This window comes from Arachis hypogaea, chromosome 8, assembly GCF_003086295.3.
Source record: "Arachis hypogaea cultivar Tifrunner chromosome 8, arahy.Tifrunner.gnm2.J5K5, whole genome shotgun sequence".
Lineage (NCBI taxonomy): Eukaryota > Viridiplantae > Streptophyta > Magnoliopsida > Fabales > Fabaceae > Arachis > Arachis hypogaea.
The window spans coordinates 39,661,474-39,686,132 of record NC_092043.1 but is presented as its reverse complement, the minus strand read 5'-3'; the positions used below and the strand labels follow the sequence as shown (position 1 = coordinate 39,686,132).

The following is a 24,659-nucleotide window of genomic DNA, read 5'->3' as shown; positions in this document are numbered from 1 at the left end:
AAAAAAAATAAGTGAATTTATAATTATTGTTAAATAAAAATATAATTAATTTAAGAATGAGTGAATTTATAATTAAAATTAAATAAATTAAATAGAAGTAAACTATTTGATAAAAGATATCTATATGTAATATAATTTGCATACATATTAACAAGAAGCATGACAACTTAGTGGTTGTGAATGACATCTCTCTCATTAAAGATAGGGGTTTGAACCCCACCTCAAGCATTTTGAGAACGATTCATTTGGATTGGTCTTCACCAAGTTTGACCAATTTTCACCAGTTCACTCTAGATTTGATCGGTTTGTGTCGGTTCTTTATTTTATACGGTCCAAACATCAGACCGGACCGATATAGGGTTTGGTTCAATCGAAAAATTCGGTTGAACCAATTGGTTCGATCCGATTTTAATAACTATGCTTTAAACATTTTATTTTTTTACCTTTAAAAGTAAATTAGGCACCATAAAATTCACCTAACTCATAATATATCATCCTCTTTGCAAGCCGCCATCTCAATAGTTCTACTCTACAACACTTCACTAGACCACCTTGTCAAAACCCTCCAATAGTAACAATTTTCCATGAATAACCCTTTCCAATTGACTGATTGTTAATACAAAAATGCTATTTACACACTTAAATCAATTATAAATCAACTATTATATATTTATGTATAAATATATATATAATTTAATTATTTTTAATGTGTATTTTATATTATAATGTGTATTTTATTGTAGTGGCTGATTTTAATATACACTTAACATAATTGCTTTTAATATAAACACTAATATAATGAACTACAATATCTTGAAAGAGTTAACTACGATTTTAGTCCCTAAGGTAGGGGCTGAAAATCTTTTACGTTTCCAACCTTTTTTTGCTTACAAAATCGTCCCTAAGATTTAACTTAGTTTTAAAATCGTCATTCGGACCAAAATACTCTTTCCCTTGTTTCCCAAAATCGACCAAAAACAGAGGTAGAAGCAGAAGCAGAAAGCAGAAGCAAAATCAACAATAATGAAACAACAACCAGAAGCAGAAGAAGAACAACAACAATAGATAATGAAATCAGAGCAACAACAAAAGCAGAACCAGAAGCAAAAACAGAAGCAAAAATAGAAAGTAGAAGAAGGAACAACAACAACAACCAGAATAAAAATAAGAACAACAACAATGGATAATGGAATCAGAACACCAACAACAACAACCGGCAAGGAGGACGAGGAGCAGCGGCGACCGGCGAGGAGCATCGACACCCGTCCAACCTTGCGGATCTGCTGGCGTCGACGTGACCTCACTCCAGCGGCGACGACAGGACATGGCTCGATGGCGACCGACGACGGCAGTTCGCGATGAGGACGAGACAGGGTGTGGCGAGCTGGACGCGGTCTCCCTCAACGCCTCTATTCCTCTCTTCTCTTCCTCTCCACTTCTCTTTCTCTCTCCCTCTGGGGAAGAAAGGAAACGACGAGATCTGACGGTGAGATCCAGCGGCGAGGACCGAACGACAAGGAGCAGCAATGGATTCCCTTCCTCCTCTTCTTCCCCGGTAATCCCCCAAGTGTGATTTCCTTTCCCCTTCCCCATTTTCTTTTTTTATTTTATATTTTTTAATTAGAAGTAATTTGGTAATAAAAATAAAAAATTTGGTAAAAATAACGATTTTAAAACTAAATTAACTCTTAGAGACAATTTTGTAAGTAAAAAAAAAAAAAATTGAAGACAAAAGATCCCCTACCTTAAAAGACCAAAATGGTAGTTAACCTATCTTAAAATAACTATCCCTACAAAAAGTGAACTATTATAATGACAAAATCCAAGACTTTATAAGCGTCTTTTTATAAAGTACATAAAATATTTATGAAAAGAGAGTGATTTTGAAGCCAAGTCAATCACTTCGGACTTCGAAGGAATAGTGCTCTAAATCATCAAAAGATTCAAGATTACATAACCAGCAATGCAAAACTCTCAAGATTAAGTTTGAAAGCATACCATACCATGGTGCCATTCCTCTGACCAAGTTAATTTAAACTATAGAAACAAACTCAAGAATCCAGTAATAAACATGTCAAAAGATAGCTGAACAAAATTTGATAAAAAGGTACAGTCAAACTAAAAAAGTATCAAGTTTTCTCCCCCCACAAAAGCAGAAGCTAAAAGCACAGGAGTTTTGCATGATCCATATTAGTAACTTAAAAGGCTACCCCTCAACAAACCTAGCCAGCCACTAGGAAAATTGGTATACACTTCCTTCTCTTCTAGATCTAAACCTTTGGTTTTTTTTTTTTTTCTCTCTTTCTTCAGATAAGATAGATGTATGCAATAATCAGCAACACCAGAACTGCCAAAACGAAGGCGGCGATTGAGGCATACAACATGTTATTGTTGGTAGACTTTTTCCGCTTGAGAATGGCCTTTGGAATCGATTCAGGGCCCTTCGCAGCACGGCTCCTGGATCTAACACTACTTTCCTTCAGGGCCTTCTCCTTCACTGCCACTGGAGCTGGGGCTTCGACATTATCCTCCTTTTCTTGCTCTGTGGCCTCCACTGCTGCTGAATCTTCTGGTTGTTCCTCGGGATTCGCGTCAGTTGCTGCCAAACCTTTCTTCTTTGCTGCTTTCTTCTCGCGGTCCTAAAGATATCAACATATTTAGATATATGCGAAATACGAAAATGTTTTGATTCGAAAAACATACATTGAAAGAAGAATTGTGTGGCAGTTACCTTGAGCTTCTTCTCAGCTTCCTTTTGTGCCTTGATAGCGGCTTTGGCGGCAGCTTTCTCTGCTAGCTTCTTCTTCCTTTCCAAAGCCTGCTTTGCCTTCGCAATTTCCTCCTCTCTCTTTATCTCTTTCAGCTTTGCTGGATCAACTTTGGGCTCCTTGGGAGTCTCCTTTACGGGTATCGCGAAGTCATATTCATCAGTTTCCTCTATATCCTTTGCCAGCTTGGATTTTGAGTCTTTCCCTTTGTTCTTGGCTTCTTTTGGAACTGCTTGAGTGACCAAGGTTTCCTGAGGAGCAGGCTTAGGCTCCTCCTTTGGCTGTTTTGCAACTGTTTTTGCCGGTGCAACAGTTTCAGCAACCTTTGGCTCTTCCAGGATTGGCTTTTCGTCAGGGTTCCTCATCCGCCCATCCCTACTCAACTGACGCATATCCAATGATGGAAGGATTCTTTTCTCATAATCGTTCCTGAAAGCTTTGTCACTGTTCCAGTGTGACATAAATTTCTCGACCTGGAACCAAAAACGCAAATAACAAAATATAAAACAAAAGTAAGATCGCATCCATAACCCAGAAAAAAAAATAAACAGATGCGAGAGAAATTTCAATGTCATTGTTAAATAATCTCACAGTGCTTTAAAGAATGAATATCACGAATACAAACCTCTGTCTGTGAAAGTTCCTCGATAGCACTAACATCTTTCTTTGCAGCAAGTTCCTTTGCTTTGTTCAGAATTATACGGGATTGGTGGAAATGGGAATTCTGAGAAAGATAGTATAAATAAAATTAAGAATCAAGTGCAAACACGAGACTGGGAAAACAATTCAGCCAAGAAATCATGATTGTAGTTACTAGAACCGATTCCGACTGACAAAACATCAAGTATGTTAATTAAGAAACAGTATGACAAAATTCTACTATTGCCGAGTGGTGGTCATTCATGTTAGACAATCGCCGTGAGGGCTAGAAAATGCTAGTATTAAAATGCAAAACATACCCCCTCGTCACGCTTCTTTCTCAGCTGTTGAATACTCTCATAAGCCTGTTCCCTCTTTTGAGTGATAACTGTCAGTTCGTCCTGCAGAGTCTGGATATCCTTGTCGATGACTTTCAGTTCATCATCAATTTGCTTGATTTTGGACCGAATCGCTTGTCTCTCCTTCTTCACTCCATCCAAATCCCCACCAATAGCCTGCAATAATTCGAAGGCAATTAATCTCTAATGAACTCATTGAATAGTAAATGTTTCAAGTATATTAGGGGTGCCTTTGTCTTTCATCTTCAAAAAAGTTTTGAAAACTTGATTCTTCTATATAATTAAAAAAGCTACAAAATGATTTTCTTAAATGTTACTTGTTCAACTTTTTGAAGAGAAAAAGCAGAAAACTGATAGATTTGAAAAATTCAGATTATTCTATATTCATACAAATTTATGGAAAGTGAGTTTTTCGGTTAAAACAAGCGATCTTTTGCCAGAAAAAGCTATAACAAAAGCACCCTGACACTTCATAAAAAGAAGCTCAACAGAACAATAAGCAAAATTATCTTACCTTAACCTGGTCTTGAATGGCTTCCTTCTGTCCCATAGAATCCTGTAACTTGGCCCTCATGGCAGCATTAGCAACAACTTTCTCCCTTGTCCCCTCAAGCTGTTTAATTTCTCGCATGATTTGCTTTTCCTCGTTTAGAGAAATGCTCTCATGTTGTATGCGGTATTGCAAGCTATATATCTGCATCAATCGAAGCACAAAGAAGTGGTCGGTTAATAGACAATAGATGGAGCAATTAATATGCAATTCAAAGAAATCGAACTCGTAACACACAATATCATTGAGTTCCTCCTCCGATGAGCATAAACCACTGCGACCAGCATTGTTGTTGGTACGAAGCTTGCCCAGTGCTTGTTGCAGAGGTTCGATCTCTTTTATTTTCTCATCCACAATACTCTGGAATTGTCTGCTGTCACCTCTTAGAGCCTTGATCTGAGAAATTAACTCTGCCCGTTCCGACTGCAAGAGTAAGACCAAATCAAATTCGCATTAAGCTCTCATCATCTGTCATTAAGATTTGGGAAAACTAATCTAGAGTTATAAAAAAAATAAACGAATAAAATAAAAAAGAAGAGTGATGTGACCTGTCATCTGTGATACACGGGATAAAATAGACATAATTTAACTCGTGTAAGAAAGCAGTGTAGGGCAATAGGGTAAGTGGGGTTTGTAAATTGAACCTCATAATCTTATATATTCTGCTACCAATTTGGTGTTTGTGCATTCAATTTATAAATAGATGTAATGCTATTTGTCACATACTTCTCTATTTTATTTTATCCTAATATTAGCAAAAGTTGTTTTGACTCGATAAATCCAGAATAAATGCCCGAATATGCGCAATTCAATAAAGACATGCATTATCAAAAGAATAAATATTTGACTCCCTTGCAATAGTGCTCCATGTAAAATCAAAGCTAGTCAAGCGTAGATTTATGGTAAACAATAAATTAAGATTTTCTGTCAAAAGACACAACAGTAAACAGCGGAAAAATCAGCAACTAGTTATTTTTGAAACATATGAACAGTTTTTTTTATCACCCTTGCCATCACAGTTATTAACATTAGGAACAACACATATGCTCAGACACCGAAACCAACCCCATATTCGAACACATCCTACTTCTCACCTTGGATCCTCTTGTCATTTTCAAATTTTGATAAACAACAACTAAAAGACAAGTAGCCGTGACAGATTATTTAGAACTCACCCGCTTAGCTTTCAGTGCTTCAGTGACCTGATATCGGGCTTGATTCTTCTTGGTAATCTCTTTGTCAAGCTGATCAATCTTAGATTTAATATGTGGATCCTCATAAGGCCGGCACCTAACAAAATAGAAGGAATGAATCTGCTTAGGTGCAGGCCACTCTTCCGCTGCCTCTTTCGGAACACTGGAATCAGAAACTTTATTCCCTTCCCCTTTAGCAGATTCATCTCCATGTGAGCCGAATTTGATGGCCGCGCTGGAATCCTTTTCCAGCTTGCCATGCTCCTTTTCATTCAAAATAGGTTTGCCTCCTTCAGCACCAGTATCCATTGGTCCTTGAACCATCTCAAATCCAACAACCTCGACCGCCATGGCTCCAATTACAACACACCCTCACAAAACTAAAGAAACCTATTCCCAAAAGAACATAAAAATATTAGGAAAGAAAATCAATATTGAGGGAAATCAAATACGGAGCAAGCGTATACTAATTCAGTGATTCTGATCCACATGATCAATAAACCAGGCACAAAATTCTTAAACCACGAATAAAAAACAAATCCTTTTTGCAACAATTCACAGAGATTGTTATAATTATCTAACAAATTTCAAAAAATAAAAAAGTACCAAAAATAAGATATATGCAGGCCGAAGTCGAATGAACGATGACGATATAACACCTAACTTCATCAATCAGTACATGAATTCCATCAAATTTGATCAGAGCATGAAAATATCAACATAGGGATCTAAAATGCTATAACATCTCCACCTTTAACATGAAATAGAAACAAATCACAAACACCCAGATGATATAAACGATAAAAATCATCTTTTTATGCATCCAAAACCACAGCCTCATCAAAATTGAAAACTCGACATGCAAATCCAAATCCCAGAAAACTGAGCTACAAGCACGAAAATTTCGACAAGTTTATATATGATCTGAATACATTTGAATGATCAGAATCAAACCCAGAATTTATTCAACAAAAAAGACAAAATCATTGAGCGAATGGACAGAAAAACCAAGACCAAAGAAACAGAACAAGATAGAAAAAATGCACCAGAAAAAAGATGGAGAGAATACCAGACAGTGAAGAAGAAGACCCTCTTTTGAGAAAGGGTCTCTCCAAAAAGTTCAGATCTCGCTCTGTTTTTTTCTACCTCGGACCCAAATAAGCCTCTCTCTTCCTGCGACGAAGAACCAGTTAAAGAGAGAGAAAACAGAGAAAAATACAGAGAGAAGGAGAGAGAGAAATATAAAGATATAGCGAGAGAGAGAGACTATAATCTTTTACAATTTACACTTTTTAACTATTTATATTTATATCCAAAAAATTAAAAAGAAAAAAAAGTAAAGATTTTTGTTTCACGTTCAGCAGCGTAGATCGCTATTGTCCTGAATATCTTCACAGTAAAAAAGGTAGGACTTCCGTTTTTCTTGACAGTGTTATTTTAAGGATTTATTTTTGCTTTTTTTTGTTTTATGGAAATTATTTTCTTCCATTATTTGCGATAAAGAAAAATATATATAATATGTAGGAAAAATTTTAAATGTATCGAGAACGTTGGTGTTGAAGTCATTTTAACCGTTAATTTTAATTAATATATTATATATATTTTTTATAATTCAGATAAATAGTTAAAACAATTGAAACATTAGTATTTTTGGTACACTTAAAACTCTTCATAATATATAAAGGTTTCTAAGGTTTTACAATTTTGGCCGTGTCCAAGTTTTGTAGGTGTCTCTTTATTTTATTTTATTTTATTTTATTTTATTTGTTGTTTTTAGTTTTTTACTTTTTTGGGGCTCTGTCTAAGTTGGAAGTTTTGTTTCTTAAAAGCAACATATTTTGCTACTATGGGGTTTTCTATGATATGGTTGGTTTTTGGCAATTGCAATTTTCTGCAAAATAGATAGAAAATAGAAGTTAGATCATAGCCTTGAAGTTGAACTTACCTAACTTTTTGCAAATAAAAATATCACTAATTTATAGACTTTTTTTAAAAAAATCCTAGAATAGCATATATGCTTTTAAGAAATATAAATATATTAATAAACAGTTGAAAATAGTGGAAGATATTTAAAAGATAAGTGTTACACATACAAGTTATTTAGTTTACAAGTCATACAAGTTGGGAGAAACTTAACAAAAAGTACGCTGGCTCATATACAATTTCCATGGCGTACTTCGCGTTCCTCCTTTTCCTCCTCCTCTTCATTCTTCTTCTCCTACTCTTCTTCTTCTTCCTCCATGAAAACGAGTTTATTGTCAAATTTGTTCGATCTCTTTCGTGCATTCTTTCTTTGCCTTTTCATTTGGTGTTTTATCTGCATTTATTATTGGTATTCTTGCTTTGTTTTTTTTTCGATTTTTATGGTTTTTGAAATCAAACTTTGAAATCGTTTTGAAGATAATTGAATTTCAGAAATATACCCAAACGATTACAGAAATACACCCAACCGATTACAGAAATACACCCAAATGGTTACAGAAATACACTCAAATGGTTACAGGAATTCACCCAAACGATTATAGAAATACACCCAAAGGATTACAGAAATACACCCAAAGGATTACAAAAATACTCCCAAAATTCATTGAAGTACACCTTATGCATAATTTAGAACTCTTTCTCTTTCTCCTCCTCATCTTCTGCTGCTTTTTCTTCTTCTTCATTTTCTTATTTCATATTTTCATAATTTTTTTTAGAGAAAAAATCAAACAAAGAAGAAAAAAATACATAATGTTGCAAAATTAAAAGAAGAACGAGGTGAAATACGACGATGAAGATAAAACACTTCAAAAATAAAGAAGAATGAGAAGAAGAAGAGGAGGCACAGAAAAAGAAAAAGAAGGAGAAGAAAAAGAGGAGGCATAAAAAAAAGACAAAGAAAAAGAAATAAATGACTTGTATGAAAAAATGCTTGTATGTGGAGAATTCCTCTATTTAAAAGAGCTCATAAATTTTTTTTTGTTCAAATTATATCGATATTGCTAACTAAATTGTAATAAATTATTTTTTTCTCAATTACATTGATAGTGATTGTGAAATTAAAATAAAAAATATATATTTTCAATTTCGCTTACACTTGTTGTGAAAATGAGAAATAATATGTAAAATAGTAAATAATTATATTTTGTACAAACTGATAAATATATAATTTTTTTATTTATTTAAAAAAACTATGTATCTCATGGATCAATTTTTTCTAAAATAAAAGATTAATAAAATGAATAAATAAAGGTCTAATTATGTTAAATTAAGATAATAAAATTTACGCATATATTTGAAATTATAAATTTAATGGTGGTTAAAATTCTCTTTGTCCTCTTAGCAAATATCAATCTCTTCACATTAAAGAATTTTTTCCATATCCCATGATAAAAGATAAGTCATATATAGCTAAGTATGAAAGAACATGGATATATTTTGAAGTTTTTGTAACGAATAGAATTGACAAGAGAAAATACCTCGGATATTTTCTTTATTAATAAAGGTAAAGAAAAAGGGTGGAGGAAAGTGGAAGCTACTATATTTTTGAAAAATAAAAACTATATAGTAAATTATGAATAATTATTTGATTTCTGTTATATATTTTAATATTAAAATAAAAATGTACTATGAACTAAAATAAATGAATTTAAGTTATTATTATTTGTATATAATTTTGATTGATCTATGTCTCATTTTTTTATTTGGTTTAATCATATAAAATTTCATGCAAATTGGTTTATTATTGCCATTTACCCTAATTTATATATTTCATATATTTTTGGTTTGTTAGTCAAGTGATCAATTATAAAAATATCAAACTTATATAATAGCATAAATAAATATTTTAAAATAATATAACCAACTTTTCATAAACAAAAAATTAATATTATTTTTTATACTTTTATTCGTGTTTTTATACAGAAAATTTATAGATAATATAATTAAATTTTATAAATAACATAATAGTTTACTATCATTTTCACATCAAATTACTTTAAATCCCAAGCTCCAAACTAGGATCGAACCAATCTTGATAATCATCAAATAAAAAAAAAATAACGGGCTTGTAATTTATTAGAATTTAAATATTTAGATTGTTAGAACAAAGTCAACAAACTTTTGCTATTTGAAACCATCCATCTCAATTCTCAGATACATTATAGTTAGAAAAAAATTGATCATTTTAAAATACAACTTTTAAGTTTGTAGATATTTGAATAAAATCTTAGTGAGAAAGTAACTTTTTATGCATCGTTAATTTACGAATATAAAAAGATTTTTATACTATTATGTATTATAACTTATATTTACAGGAATTTTTAGATAATACAATTAATCAAGTAGATATTTTTCTTTACACTAATATATAAAATTTATTTTGAACAAATTATTAATGTCGCTAGTCAACCGTTAAGCAATAACAAGCAGTTTATTCTCATCTTATAAAAAATTTTATATTAACAATACTATATGAATTTTTTTATAAATGCAATTATTTTTAATGTAAAATATATTTTATAACCATTTTCCTATATCTACAATACCAACAATGTATTAAATATTAAATATTAAATTAAATCCTAAAAAAGGGTTACAAAAAATTATAAAAGGGATGTGGTGGGCGTTTACTTCGAGAAACCGGTCCAAGATCTGGATGAGTCATGAGAAATTGAGAATTTGAGAAGAGCGTTGTAAATTTCGAAATTACACAAATACCCTTGAACCTTTGTATTTTTTTCCACGTGCAATGCATTATGCGTATTAATATACGTTTCCTCGGCCACGTGCAATGGGTATGATTTTTTTTTTCTTTCTTCCTCAATTCTGAATTATGATTTTATCTTTCTCACACCTTCCCTCAACGAGGCAGCCGATAATGTCGGCGGAAGAGATAAGGGGGAGAGCGGGGGAGGGATTGCATCAGGAGAAAAGGAGGATCATATTTCGGGAGGAGTTTTTAAACCTTTGAAGGTTTCTTTCAGGGACAAAGTTGTGGGTTCCAAGATTGCTAAAACTTTTTCACTTGTTGAAACTTTATCGGGAGATAACATTGCGATAGTTTCTGGGAAGCAAGGAGATCTCTTACCACCGAGTGTCACATTTACCCAAGAATCTAAGAATTGCTTGGCAGAACCTTATAAGGATGCTATAGTGATTAAGGTGCTAGGTAAACATTATAGCTACACTGCATTGTCTCATAAACTCCGAACGGTATGGAGGATTAAGGGAGGTTTTGATTTATTGGACGTGGGATTTGACTACTTTCTTGTGAAGTTTGATGTGGCTGAGGAGCGAGAAAAGGTTCTCTTAGGAGGTCCATGGATGATTGAGGGAAATTATGTGGCTGTGAAGCCTTGGGACCAAGAGTTTAGATCAAGTGAAAACTGTTTTGGAGCAACTTTAGTGTGGATTAGAATTTTTGGATTACCAATTTGGTGCTACCAAGAAGATGCAATGCTCCGTGTTGCGGCTGTAGTTGGCATTCCCGTTAAGGTTGATTTGGCAACAAAATTAGCTGAAAGAGGACGATATGCTCGAGCCTGTGTTCAGATAGATTTAGGATTGCCAGTGACTAAGAAGATTCTTGTTGAAGGTGTTGAATATGAGGTTGAATATGAAAGTCTTCACCTTATTTGTGGCTCCTGTCTCAAGTTTGGTCATGATATGAAGGTGTGCAAGACTGACAGCAATGCAGGAGGAGGAACTAATGCCAAGGTGATCAGCGATGTAGCAAAACAGTCAGAAAGCTCAAATTCAAAAAATCCAATGCATGTGGAAAAGGCAAGTTTTCATTTTGGCAAGAATCTTGGAGATGAGACTGTAAATGTTACTGTCCCGGATTTGGTGGAGAGTGATTTGCATGCTGTTTATGTAGACCATGCACAACATGAGGATTTGGAAGGTTGGACTCAAGTGATTAGGAAAGGAAAGTATAAAATGGGTCAAAAGCCTTCTCCTAGTACCCATCAGGTCCAACCAAAAGCAAAGAAGACTCCTAACAAGGCTACCAGTACTTGGACAAGGCCTAACCACCAACGTACAACACATGCTACTGGATCCAAAGTAAAATTAAGCAGGGGCATCAATATTGGAAAATCGGTTAGTGTGGCTTCTTCGGGGACCCGGCACAATGTTCATTATCAGCAGCAATGTGAGACAACAAATGGCACTGTGCGAAAGCGTCCTCGCCCAAACTCTTTGCAGAATTCACCAGTAGATAAGGATGGAGCATCGACGGCAGGTATGGTGCAAGTTTCGACGGAGAAAATTGGGCTGCCACTTGAGAGTCCATTAAAGGCAGGATTGTCGAAGACAGGGACAACATGTTGAGTCTCGGGTTTGTTATTGGAGCTCCCTTTTTGCTGTTTTTTATGGATAGTTTCAATATCATAGCCTGGAATGTGAGGGGTGCGTCTAACAAGATGGCCCGTGTGCATTGCAAAAATTTGGTGAGAATATATAAACCATCTTTCTTCTTTCTCTTTGAGACTCATACCATGTTTAATAATTTAAAAATTTTTTGGGATAAGTTGGGTTTTCATTGTGTTGGTATTGAGGAAGCAGTAGGACACAGGGGTGGCATTTGGTTTCTATCTTCTATTGCTAATGCTTCTTGTGTGGTTATTGATCAAATTGACCAATGTATCACAGTGAAAGTGAGTGTGGGTAACTTAGTTTGGCTTTGTAGTGCAGTATATGGGAGTCCTCAATTCGAAAAAAGATGTATGCTTTGGGATCATTTGCGTTCTATTAATTCAGGCCATAATAGACCATGGATGGCCATTGGTGATTTTAATGAGATTGTGGCACCAGATGAGAGTACAGGTGCTTATTTTTCTTCTCACAGAGCTAGTCTATTAGCTACTACTCTAGATGACTGTGAGCTGGATAGAGCTCTAGTTAATGAGGCGTGGATGTCAATGTTTCCTGAGGGTTATTCTGAAATTCTTAGCAGGCTTCATTCTGATCATTGTCCTATTTTAGTTCGTTATCATGGTAGCCCCAGAGTGAAAGGTTCTCGTCCTTTTAGGTTCCAAGCTGCGTGGGCAACACATCCTTCTTATAAACATGTTATTAGTAAGGCTTGGAATCAAGAGTTTGGAGGCGTTACTGAAAGGCTTAAGATGGTTCAACAGGCTTCTTTGGACTTCAACTCAAAGATTTTTGGAAATATTTTTGTGCGAAAAAATAAGCTGGAATATCAGATTGATCAGATTCAACGGCGTTTGGAGGTTACCGATGTGTTATCTCTGAGAATTAAAGAAGCTGAACTGAGGGAAGATTATAATAGGCTTTTATTGCAAGAGGAACTTTTTTGGTACCAGAAATCTAGAGAGCAGTGGGTCAAGTATGGGGATAGAAACACTAAATTCTTTCATCTTCAGACTTTGGTGCGTAGAAACCATAATAGAGTACATGGATTATATGTTAGAGATGGGTCTTGGTCTACTGATCCAGATATTCTCCAGGAAGAAGCCCTCTCTTTTTACAAGAATCTCTTTGGTACAACGGAAGAGGTTGAGGTTGATTGTTTAGGGGATGTTCCGATGCCCACTCTAAGCACTAAGGCTTGTGCTAGGTTAATTGACCCTGTCTCTTTTGCGGAAGTCAAGTCAGCAGTATTCAGTATGAGCCCTTTTAAGGCTCCTGGTCCAGATGGCTTTCAAGCTTATTTTTTTAAAGAATATTGGGAGATAGTAGGCACTGAGATTTGGAATATTGTCCGGAGCGCTTTTTTGGGAGAGTTCTTAAATCCTAGCATCATGGAAACTCTGATTGTGCTTATTCCTAAAATTGATAATCCTACCTTTATGAAGGATTTCAGGCCTATTAGCTTGTGTAATGTTGTTTATAAAATTATCACCAAAGTATTGACTAACCGACTTCGGCCTTTTCTTCCAGATATTGTTAGTCCTTTACAAGGAGGTTTTATTCCGGGTCGTGGTGCTCCTGATAATATTATTGTGGCCCAAGAAATTTTGAATTTCATGAAGCACACAAAATCCAAGAAAGGTACTCTTGCTTTTAAAATTGATCTTGAAAAAGCTTATGATAGGGTGGATTGGAGGTTTTTGGAGAGTACTCTCATTGCTTTTGGTTTTCCTATCATCACTGTTAATTTGATTATGACTTGTGTCCGTGCATCCTCTCTTTCTATTATGTGGAATGGGAATAGATTGGATAGTTTTGCTCCTAGAAGGGGGCTTAGACAGGGCGATCCAATGTCTTCTTACTTATTTGTGCTTTGTATGGAAAGACTTGCCTGCTATATATCTCATAAGGTGGTCGAGGGTGTGTGGAAACCAGTTTCTGTCACTAGGGGTGGCCCAAAATTTTCTCATTCGATGTTTGCAGATGATCTCTTACTCTTCTGCCAGGCTACAAAAAGTCAGGTCCAAATGGTCATGCATTCTCTTAATATTTTTTGCAAGGCATCTGGCATGAAAGTGAATCTTGAAAAGTCTAAAGCTTTTTGTTCTAAAAATGTGACTGCTTGTAGAAGAGATATTTTTACTAGTGTTTCTTCAATACGTTTTGCTTTGGACTTAGGAAGATATCTTGGAGTTAACCTTAATCATCCCCGTACCAGTAGGGCTTCTTTTCATTCGGTGATTGAAAAGGTGAGGGGAAGATTAGCTAATTGGAAAGGAAGGCTTCTAAATAAAGCAGGGAGACTTTGCCTGATCAATTCTGTTGCAGCATCCATTCCTGTCTATCATATGCAGGTATCCTTTTTTCCAAATTGGGTTTGCGATAAATTATCTTCTATGATGAGACAGTTCCTTTGGAAGGGTCAAGTTGATGGTAGAGGTCTTTCTCTTGTTAATTGGAGGACCGTGATCACTCCAAAAAAATTTGGTGGCCTGGGTGTTAGAGACCCTGCGTGTGTTAATATATCTTTACTTGGTAAATTGGTGTGGCAACTTTTTCATTGTCAGGACAAGCCTTGGGTTGCTCTATTGAGGGCGAAGTATCTGAGGAATGAGGGAGTTTTAGATGGCCCTGTCCCTTGCAATGCTTCTCATGTTTGGAAGAGTATCTCAAAGGCTTTTGGTGCTCTTAAGGATGCCTTCTCTTGGTGCGTTTGGGTCACTTGATCAATCTTTTTGGTTTGACAATTGGAGTATTGAGGGCCCAATTGCTCAAGATGTCCCTTTTGTACATATATCTGACTCTGATTTAACTATTAGAGACATTTGGAAAGATAGTCAATGGAATCTCCATGATATTTTCTCTATCATTCCAGAAGATGTCAAACAGCATTTGAATGCTTATAATCCGGATTTGAATGCTGGAGAGAGTTCGGGTTGGTCGTGGGGTGTGGCATCTTCTAGACTCTACTCAGCTAGGAGTGGGTACAGTTCTTTTGGCTGGAATGAGCATGATAATTGGTTGTGGGTATGGCGTCTGCATATTCCTGAGAAGTATAAGTTCTTGATTTGGCTCAGTCTCCATAATGCTATTCCTACAGCAGAGTTTCGTTTGGGTCATGGTTTAGCTTTATCTAGCACCTGTCATCGGTGTCAGAATGGTTCTGAATCCATTCTTCATTGTCTTCGGGAGTGCCCTAGTGCCAAGGAGGTCTGGACCCTTTTAAGCTTGTATTCAGATAACTCGAATTTACATGATTGGCTCTACAGAGGTGCAAGGAGTGGAGATGCTTTTCTTTTCTTTTCGACTATCTGGTGGATTTGGAGAAGCAGAAATCATGACTTATTTAATATAGATGATTCATGGAGTGCTAGTAAAGTGGTGAGTTTGATTCGTAGTTCAGTAAGGGAGTTTCACACTATTTTTGCTATGCATCAATCTCTGTCTCCTCCTTCACTTTGTTTGCATTGGGTTCCACCTCCAGTTCATTCTGTTAAATTGAATTGTGATGCTAGTTGGTTTGCTCCTTCTGGCTATGCTGGTTTTGGTTGTATTATTCGCAATCCTGATGGATGTTGGTTGAAAGGTTGCACTGGAAAAGTCGAAGTGTGCAGTGTTCTTTTTGCTGAATTGTATGCAATTTGGAGAGGTTTACTTCTTGCTTGGGAGAGTGGATTTCGTGAGGTTATTTGTGAAACAGACTGTTTAGAAGCTCTTTTCTTGGTAAACCAAAGAATGCTTAGTAAGGATATTCCGGAATGGGATTTGGCAAAGCATATTCAGGAGGTTATGAATTGGAATTGGAGAGTCTCTATTCTTTTAATTCAGAGGACTGCAAATAGTGTTGCAGATTGTATGGCTAAAGCAGCTGCTTCTGTCGCGGACATTCACTCGAATTGGAGCCAACCATGGAATGAGCTTCAACATCTAATAGATTTAGATATGACTCTAGCCAATTAATTTGGTTTTGTCTCTTTTTTCTTTCTTTTCTATTTAGTCACCAAAAAAACACCTTCCCTCAACAATGGTCCCCGTTATGGTTATTTTACTATTTAGGTTGTATTTAGAAAATATGTTGAAAGAGAAGAAGTAATTTTAGATTTTTTGAAAGTTTTAATTTTTTATTTGGCAAATTTTTTATTTACAAATGTACAAATAATTTTGCATTTAAATTCATGTTTATAAGAAGTAACAAATTTGAGTTTTTGCATTTCATCAATAGACTTTTAGCTATTAATATTCAATCTTTATTTATATTTTACCAACTTTATCCTTTACGTATCTTATTATATTATTTATGAAATTTTTATTATTTTTATTTATATAAATTTTTTTCTATTATTTATTATTTTTATTTTTTGTTAACTATTTATTTGACATTATATATTTTTATAATTATAATTTTTTTGTATTATTTTTGTATTATTTTTTATAATATAATTTATTAATCCTATTAGGTAAAGTAAATTGAACAAAAAATTAATCGTAAATAATAATAATAATAATAAAATTATAACATACTAAAAAAGAGTACTAAAAGTACTAAAAATATACTATATAAAAAATATCATCAAAATTTTTTTATTTATTTTAATCACTACCAAAATAAATATTTAATTTTTTTATTATTCTTAGTACTTTCTAAAATTTATATTTTGTTAGTTTTAATTAAAAATATATTTTATCAATTTTTATATGTTATTTTTATTTTAGTATATAAATATTAATTTTATTATAAATTTAATTAATAAGATCTATTCAAATATTTAAATTAAAATGATAAGATAATATATAAAAAGTATTTAAGTTGATGTCTATTTTAATAATTTTTTATCTAAAAGTGATTTTGAGTAGTGTAATCCAAATAATATTTATTTTACTATAATCCATTTTGATATAAAAATTGCCAAACATAAATCACTTTAACACAAACTTATTTTTTATCCAAATCAAGTTTATCAATTTTATACAAACTCTCATTTATCAACTGTAATCCAAACACACACTTAGATTTTTATTTTTACCACCTAATTCTTTTTTATTATATTTATTTCTATTGTTGTATTTGTTATGTTTATAATTTTTGAGATGGTAAAATATTTAAGTACTTTTATCAATAAAGCAACATTTTATAATATATTTGAGTAAATAATTTTAGGCATAAAAACATTTTACACTTCAAAATATTATGAATTTTTATCTTGCCTCATGCAAAAGTATTTACATTGGAATACTGTTGTTTATGTCGCTGGAACTTTTGTTTATTGAGCAGAGATAATCCAAAATAATATCAGTAGGCTACACGCGTGTTACAGTAATACCATATTAGCTAATTAGCAGATATATTTGCCATGCAGTTTGATTTTAAGATAAAAAAATTATTCGATTTAAATACTTAATTTATATGCAATATAATTTGAATTGGATAATTTTTTTTTTAGAAAATTTAATTTCATTATAAGCGATTTAAATTTGTGATTTTTTAAATAAAAAATAACTTTTACTGCTCAATATAAAATGCTGAAATAATAATTCATCATATATAAATAATAAAAAATAAGTCTTCAATATACAAAAATAAAAAATAAGTCTCTAATATATATAAAACTATTGTTGTAGCATAAATTCAGCAAACAAATCCAATATAAATATAAAAAAATTCATTACAAATGGTTAAAAGTGAGTTCAGAGAAGTGTTTTTTCGTGTGTCTTTATAAAACTGAGAGAGAGATGAACGAGAGAAGAAAAAGGAATTTGGTAAGAGTGATTTTCATTGAATGAAAGAACATCAAAAAATTTATAAGCTACCGTATCTATTTGTACAATGTATAATTATTTTTGTTCCCACTTCTAACAAACTCTATCAAAAATAACTAATTACAGCTGTAATCCTATAATTACAAATTTATCCTCTAACAATGTCAAGTTTATTACAATCAGAATTAAATATGAATGTGCAATTAATAACTAATAGCAATTAATAGTAGAATTAGTTATGTGATATCCTCCTGCAAGCTGAGAATGAAGAAGAATGAAAAAAATCAATGATTACTAGTCATGTGATATCTCCTCGCAATCCAAAAATGCCATGAATATATGGGGAAAGAATTTGGAGAAAGGTCTAGAAGGCAATGGTTTAGTGAGAACATTTACAAATTGTTCTTTACTCTTAATGGGCACTAATCTGGTCAGTCCCATTTGAGCTTTCTCCCTTGTAATATGGTAATAAATTTCGATGTGATTAGTCCTTTCATGAAAGATAGGATTAGCAGCTAAGTGAAGGGCAGATTAATTGTCATAGTAGAGGTTTATGGATTTTGTAAGAGGCAATTTCAATTCAGTGAATAAATTAAATAACCATTGGGCCTCACAAGTTGCAGAAGCAAGAGCTCTATATTCAACTTCAGTGGATGATTTTGCTACCGTTGCTTGTTTCTTACTCTTTCATGAGATGAGTGCTGATCCATAGAAAAGACAATATCCAGAGACTGATCTTCTGGAATCACTGCAAGATGCCCAATCAGAGTCGGTGAATCCAACGACATTGTTGTCTGAATGAGAAGAAAATAGGAGACCAGCTGCTGGATAACCCTTGAGATACTTCAAAATTCTGATAGCAGCACTCATATGATTCTTTTTGGGCTAATCAAGGTACTGACTTAATTTTCCCACAGCAAAACAAATATCTGGTCTTGTGTTAGTTAGGTATAAAAGCCTTCTAATCAATATTATGTATTCAACAGAATCAACTAAATCAAATTCTATTTAAATTATTTAAAAATAAGATAGATATAATTTTTTAATTCATTTTTGTTTCTCTAAACTATCATAAAAGTTTATATATTTTACATCTAAAGAACTAATTAGAGTTAAATTAGGTATGCTTCATTATTGTAATATTTCTACTTGAATGTTAGATAATATTCGACACTATTAAAAATGCATTTGGTATTATGAGAGTTATGATTGGATTTAATTCCAGAATATTAAAGATGGATGACAGGGTACGCCACTTGCAAGAGGCTGAGAACCGAATTCGTGACTTATTATTACTTGTTCCACTAGACGAGTGTGAGTCCATAGTACAGTGGAGGTCTAGAGGGCACATGCACGCGATCTTAGTGACTTGTGCTGAGGTTGTTGAGAGGGATCGGAAGTAGATCCACAAGATAGTCTATGACTTTGCTATGTATTGTGGAAATGTGCGCAGAGGTGATGAGCTCTCATCAATTTCTGTTGAGTGAGTTCCAGAGAGAAGGCATGAATGGAGATGAGAGGTTGGAGAATCATAAAGAAAGAGAGAGCAGGAGCGAAGAACTGAGATGAAGAAAGAGAGAAAAGGAAAAAAGGGTTATTGAATGTGAATTGGGAAAAATGAATTAAGTAGGAAAAAAAACCACTGCAGTTAGTTATATTATGTAAATATATACATGTCCAGCTAATTAACAATTCCTTCAACTAACTTAATCAACTTGTAAAAAATATCTAAGAGCTAACTAACTAATTACTTTAGTTACAACTAATGCATGTACAGGCTAATCAATTAAATCAATAAGTTCCTAACTAACTTGAGTGTATGTTGAATGAGTGAATCAAGTCACATGTATTATATATTAGCATATCCGTGCAGGTGGAGGGGGATACACAGAAGGATGACGCAGAAAATTATGGTGTCGTGTATTATCCACATTGTATTTATCTTTTGCACTGTTATTTTAAGTGCGAGGATCGGGATTAGAAGAGATGGCCAAACAAAAGGATTTGTAATTGTAATTGAGCTTATTGTATGATAAGTAGTTAGAAATTAGATACTTTTGAGTAGAAGGAGGAACTAAACCTATGCTGACTAACATACAATTATAGTCCTTGAGGTATGATGGAGGTTTCCTAACTCTAAAGGGCCTGCTACATGCAGATACAGGAATGGCAACAAATACAGAATTATCTAAATGAATGCGAGAATCAATGATATGCTGTGGGGATTGAGATGTGCTTGGGAAATTCTCAACCGAAGGAGGTACAGATAAATGATTAATAGGATGTTGAGCTGCCATGATGGGAGCATTAGAACACATATCAATGGAATGCATGGAATGAATTGTAATCAAAAGGATTCGTGTTAGCAAATGATAGATGATCCTGATTTATGGCGCGAGTGTCAGCAGACAACTCAGCGAGAGTGTTAAAATCAGGAGAAGTGGCATGTACACGGTAAGGAAAGTGATTTTCGTAGAAAATTACATTCCGAGAAATGAATATTTCTCTTGTGTGAATGTCGAATAGAAGGTAACCTTTGTTACCATCTTTGAATCCCAGAAAAACATATTTTCTATATTGAAAATCTAGTTTGGTTCTACCCTGTGTGAGGGTGCTAGCAAAGGCTAAGTAGCCAAATGTTTTTAGATTAGTGAGATCAGGTAAGCGTTGAAAAATGATTTGATACGGGCTGCAATTGTTCAACAAACTACTTGGGACCCAATTGATTAGGTGAACAACATGAGATATGGCAAATTACCAAAAAATTTTTGATAGTTTTGAATGAAACAGCAAAGCTCTAGCTACGCCCAGAATGTGTTGATGCTTGTGCTCAATAATTCTATTCTGCTGTGGGGTTTCCACACAAGTAGTTTGGTGAATAATTCTGCTCTTGGCAAAGTATTCTCTAAGTATAAATTTAGGTCCATTGTCAATTCGGATGCACTTGATTTGTGCATTGAACTGAACTTTGGCAAATTGCACAAAATTTTGTAAAAGAGTTGATGCTTCAGATTTTAATTTCATAAAATAAGTCCAAGTGTATCGACTTTTGTCATCAACAACAGTCAAGAAGTATTTGTGACCTAAACTTGAAGGGATAGAGAGCCGTCCCCAAATGTCCATGTGTATAAGATCAAAAAAATTTTCTGATTCACTGAAGCTATATGAAAATGACAATTTCTTTTGTTTCGCCATATGGCATGCATCACAACGGCTAATAGAGTTTGAATTCTCTTTGCAAAAAATGTATGGAAAATCTTTCTGCATCATTACAATTTTATTCAAAGGTAAGTGACCTAATCTAAGGTGCCACAGTTGCTTATCAACAATGGGGAATGCATTTGAATGCTTATTATGAACTAATGTATTCAACGTATGTGATGGTAATATTACAGAATCTAAACTGCTAGAATGCCTTATAGGACTACTCATTGTATATAATCTATCTGCACATTTAGCTACACCAATCGTCCTCATTGTAGCTCGATCTTGGATTTCACATTGTTCATCATCGATATGCAATTTGCATTTTGAAAATTTGGTTAGTTTTGACACCGAAATCAATTTGAAATCAAATGTAGAAATGAAGAGCACATTAGTTAAAATCAGATTGTTAGAGAACATGACGGAGCCAACAATGCTACTTGTATTGAGCTACCATCAGGCAATTTAACAATCAGAGGTTTTACTTTTTGATAGGTAAAGAAATCATCAGATCGAAAGAGACATGATCTATAGCTCCAGTGTCAATGACCCAAAGAGGAGATTTTGGCCAAACCAGTGATAAAATCATTGCATTGAATTGTAATAAATGGATTTTACCTTGACCCAAAATGAGTTTGGATGGGTTCTGATCCTGCTGTGCATTGTGAGAAATCTGATGAGCTCCTTGTCCTTTGAGAAGTGTCATCAAAGCTTGCCTTTGGCTCGTAGTTAATTCAACACTTGTGGTTTCACTCTCTTCTAGTTGACTAACAGAGTGGTTGCTGCCACTTATTTCACCACTTTTCTCTTCAGCATCTGTAAAATTTATGTTTGTTTGTTGCTTCTGTTTTAGGTGCAGAGGCAAGCCGTATTTCTTGTAGCAAGTATCCACAATGTGCCCCGTTCTGTCACAATAGGTACACTACATTCTGGATCCTCTACCTCTACCTCTGGTATTTGCTCTTCCACCTTGATTTCCTTCTCTTCCTCTACCTCTTCCAACACCATCCACATTTGAAAATTTTGTAGTCACTAGGATCCACAATGCTGAACTACTTTTTCTGTTGTGTAAGCAACGAGAATGCAGTGTTCACATCTGGCAGAGGATTCATCAGCATGATATTTGATCTTACATTCGAGTATTGTTTATTTAGTCCTCGTAAGAGTCGCATAATGTAATTCTCATCTCTATATTCTCTCATTTTGTCCAGGCCACATTTGCACGTCTCGGAACACATGACACAGTCGGGAACTGGCCTGAAGCTGCTAAGTTGCTCCCATATTGATTTCAACTTGGTAAAATATGCTGTTACAGTAAGTTCCCCTTGTTTCATTTGATACATTTCTTCTTCTAACTCAGCCACTCTAAATCTATCCCCTTGGCAATATCTGTGCTTAAGATCCTTCCATAAATCCAAAGCAACGTTATTCCATATCACACTCGCAGAAATTTCAGCACTAAGTGAGTGATTTATCCACGAAACCACTAAAGTGTTAGATCTCTCCCAAGATTCATACAATGCATCATTCGGTTCTGGTTTTCTTATTGATCCATCTATAAACTACAATTTATTTTTCAACTTCAAGGCTAACAACATCTCTCTACTCCAACTATGGTAATTAATCGCATTCAAAGTAACCGAGATCAAAGGCGTTCTAAGACTCTCACCTGGATGTATGAAATACGGACTCACAGGATCAGTAACCGGACTCGCACCAACTCTTGAGATTTGAGCTTGCAGCGTAGATAGTTGATTCAGTAGATTCGCGAGTTGATGAACATCCATCGATCCAGGCAGCAGTGGATTTGAAGATCTATCAGTTAGATCTCAGCCGACGTTAGTCATTGTTCACCGTTATTTTCACTTTTTGATGGAGATCAAGAACGTCGGGAGATTGAAGATAAGAACGCTGGAGAATTGATTCAGAGATCGATTGATGAACTCGCAGAGGCAAAATTAGAACTTTCTCTCCTAAACTCGTTGATCGGAAACTATCACCTCTTTCATGCTCACCGCACCATGTGAAAACATGCGTAGAGGTGATGAGCTCTCATCAATCTCTGTTGAGTGAGTTCCAGAGAGAAGGAATGAATGGAGATGAGAGGTTGAAGAATCAGAAAGAAAGAGAGAGCAGGAGCAAAGAACTGAGATGAAGAAAGAGAAAAAAAGAAATAGGGTTATTGAATGTGAATTGGGGAAAATGAATTAAGCAGGAAAAAAAAACCACTGCAGTTAGTTATATTGTGTAAATGTATACTTGTCTAGCCAATTAACAATTTCCTCAACTAACTTAATCAATTTTTCAAAATTGTCTAAGAACTAACTAACTAATTACTTTAGTTACCAACTAATGCATGTACAGGTTAATCAATTAAATTAGTAAGTTCCTAACTAACTTGAGTATATGCTGAATGAATGAATCAAGTCACATGTATTATATATTAGCATATCCGTGCAGGTGGAGGGGGATACACAGAAGGATGATGCAGAAAATTATAGTGTCGTATATTATCGGGGTAAGTACTGTTTTGGTCCCTAAAGTTTAGCGCCAGAATCGAAACCGTCCCTGATGTAATTTTCGACTTAAAATCGTCCTTAATATTGCATTTCATTTTAAAATCGTCCTTTTTAATAAAATTTTTTAATTTATTCTAAATTTACCCTTACTTTAACTTTAATAAAAAATATATAATTAAAAAAAAAGAAAACGCATTTTTGTTGGGGGGAGGCAAAGGGTATACGAAGGGGGAGGGGAGGGGGAGGGGGAAGGGGAAAGGGGGGAGGGAGGACGGCGCCGGCTCGCCGACTCCACCGCCGCCTCTGCCTCTGCCTCGCCTCCACCTCTGTCTCGCCGCGTCTGCTTCTGCCTCGCCTCCGCCTCTGCCTTGCCGCCTCGCCGACCCCACCGCCGCACTGCCACACCGCCGCTGCCGCTTCTTCTTCTTCTTCTTCTTCTTCCCTTATTATTATTATTATTATTATTATTATTGTTGTTGTTGTTGTTGTTGTTGTTGTTGTTGTTGTTGTTGTTGTTGTTGCTGATTTATTGCTGATTTGTGGAATATTATTGTTGCTTTCTGTTTCTGATTTGTTGATTTGGGAAAGGGGGAGACGGGGAGGGGGAGGGGACGCGTGGTGGGGGGAAGGGGAAGACAAGGAAGGGGTGGGGGTGGGGGAAGGGAAAACGGGGAGGGGGAGGTGACGCGGGGTGGGGGTGGGGGTGCTGGGAAGGGAAGACGGGGAGGGGGGTGACGCGGGGTGGGGGTGGGGGTGGGGGCAGGGGCAGGGGAGGCAGGGAGGGGGGAGGGAGAAGGGGACAAGGGGGAGGGGGTGGGGGTGGGGGAGGGAGGAGGGAGGAGGGGAGACAAGGAAGGGGGAGGGAGGAGGGGAGACAGGGAGGGGGAGGGGGAAGGGGTTTAGGTGGGAGGGGGATGGCGGCGGCGTTGGTGGTGGTGCTGGTGGTGGTGTTGGTGGAGGTTGTGGCGGAGGTGTTGGTGTTGGTGGTGGTGGTGGTGGAGGAAGTAATTATGTTGGTAGTGATGAGGGTATTTTTGTCCAAAAAATTAAAAGGACGATTTTAATACGAAAAAAAATGTTAAGGACGATTTTAAATCCAAAATTAGAAGAAGGACGAAATCGATTCTGGCGCTAAACTTTAGGGACCAAAATCGTACTTACCTCTATATTATCCACCTTGTATTTATCTTTTGCGCTGTTATTTTGCATGATATTTTATTTATTTTGTACTATCTGTATTGACATTTATCGTTATAATGTAAAATAATACTGAATTTATGGTTATTAATTTTTTGCTTGTTTAATAATTTTTG

At 35.0% G+C, this 24,659-nt stretch overlaps 3 protein-coding genes across 3 annotated transcripts; 1 reads left to right on the top strand and 2 right to left on the bottom strand.

The window, feature by feature from the left end:
* Nucleotides 1–1,980: 1,980 nt before the first annotated feature.
* Nucleotides 1,981–6,792, bottom strand: LOC112707416 (proton pump-interactor 1). Its single transcript, XM_025759153.3, has 8 exons — nt 6,579–6,792; nt 5,492–5,899; nt 4,554–4,739; nt 4,281–4,460; nt 3,728–3,922; nt 3,394–3,492; nt 2,732–3,241; nt 1,981–2,639 (listed from the first exon to the last, which is right to left on the bottom strand). The coding sequence occupies exons 2-8, from the start codon at nt 5,858–5,860 to the stop codon at nt 2,307–2,309; spliced, it is 1,872 nt and encodes a 623-aa protein (XP_025614938.1). The 5' UTR covers nt 5,861–5,899; nt 6,579–6,792; the 3' UTR covers nt 1,981–2,306.
* Nucleotides 6,793–10,283: 3,491 nt separating this feature from the next.
* LOC140174734 (uncharacterized) lies at nt 10,284–19,026 on the top strand. The gene is made up of 7 exons (XM_072200239.1): nt 10,284–10,287; nt 10,365–11,735; nt 11,888–11,943; nt 12,025–12,160; nt 12,254–12,842; nt 14,686–14,893; nt 18,784–19,026. The coding sequence occupies exons 1-7, from the start codon at nt 10,284–10,286 to the stop codon at nt 19,024–19,026; spliced, it is 2,607 nt and encodes an 868-aa protein (XP_072056340.1).
* Nucleotides 19,027–21,879: 2,853 nt separating this feature from the next.
* On the bottom strand, nt 21,880–22,614 carry LOC140174733 (uncharacterized). The gene is made up of 2 exons (XM_072200238.1): nt 22,497–22,614; nt 21,880–22,382 (listed from the first exon to the last, which is right to left on the bottom strand). The coding sequence occupies exons 1-2, from the start codon at nt 22,612–22,614 to the stop codon at nt 21,880–21,882; spliced, it is 621 nt and encodes a 206-aa protein (XP_072056339.1).
* Between the last annotated feature and the right edge of the window lie 2,045 nt (nt 22,615–24,659).

What these genes read in the sequence shown, in the direction of transcription:
- LOC140174734 (XM_072200239.1), top strand. An exon ending in CACAGTGAAAGTGAGTGTGG is followed by an intron (nt 12,161 to 12,253) that starts GTAACTTAGTTT and finishes CTATTAATTCAG; the next exon opens with GCCATAATAGACCATGGATG. An exon ending in TCTAGAGAGCAGTGGGTCAA is followed by an intron (nt 12,843 to 14,685) that starts GTATGGGGATAG and finishes TTTAACTATTAG; the next exon opens with AGACATTTGGAAAGATAGTC.
- LOC140174733 (XM_072200238.1), bottom strand. Translation starts at nt 22,614, where the DNA reads ATGGATGTTCATCAACTCGCGAATCTACTGAATCAACTATCTACGCTG. An exon ending in TCCGTATTTCATACATCCAG is followed by an intron (nt 22,383 to 22,496) that starts GTGAGAGTCTTA and finishes TGTAGTTTATAG; the next exon opens with ATGGATCAATAAGAAAACCA.
- LOC112707416 (XM_025759153.3), bottom strand. Translation starts at nt 5,860, where the DNA reads ATGGCGGTCGAGGTTGTTGGATTTGAGATGGTTCAAGGACCAATGGAT. An exon ending in AGGAGGAACTCAATGATATT is followed by an intron (nt 4,461 to 4,553) that starts GTGTGTTACGAG and finishes CGATTGATGCAG; the next exon opens with ATATATAGCTTGCAATACCG. An exon ending in GAAAGAAGCGTGACGAGGGG is followed by an intron (nt 3,493 to 3,727) that starts GTATGTTTTGCA and finishes TATCTTTCTCAG; the next exon opens with AATTCCCATTTCCACCAATC.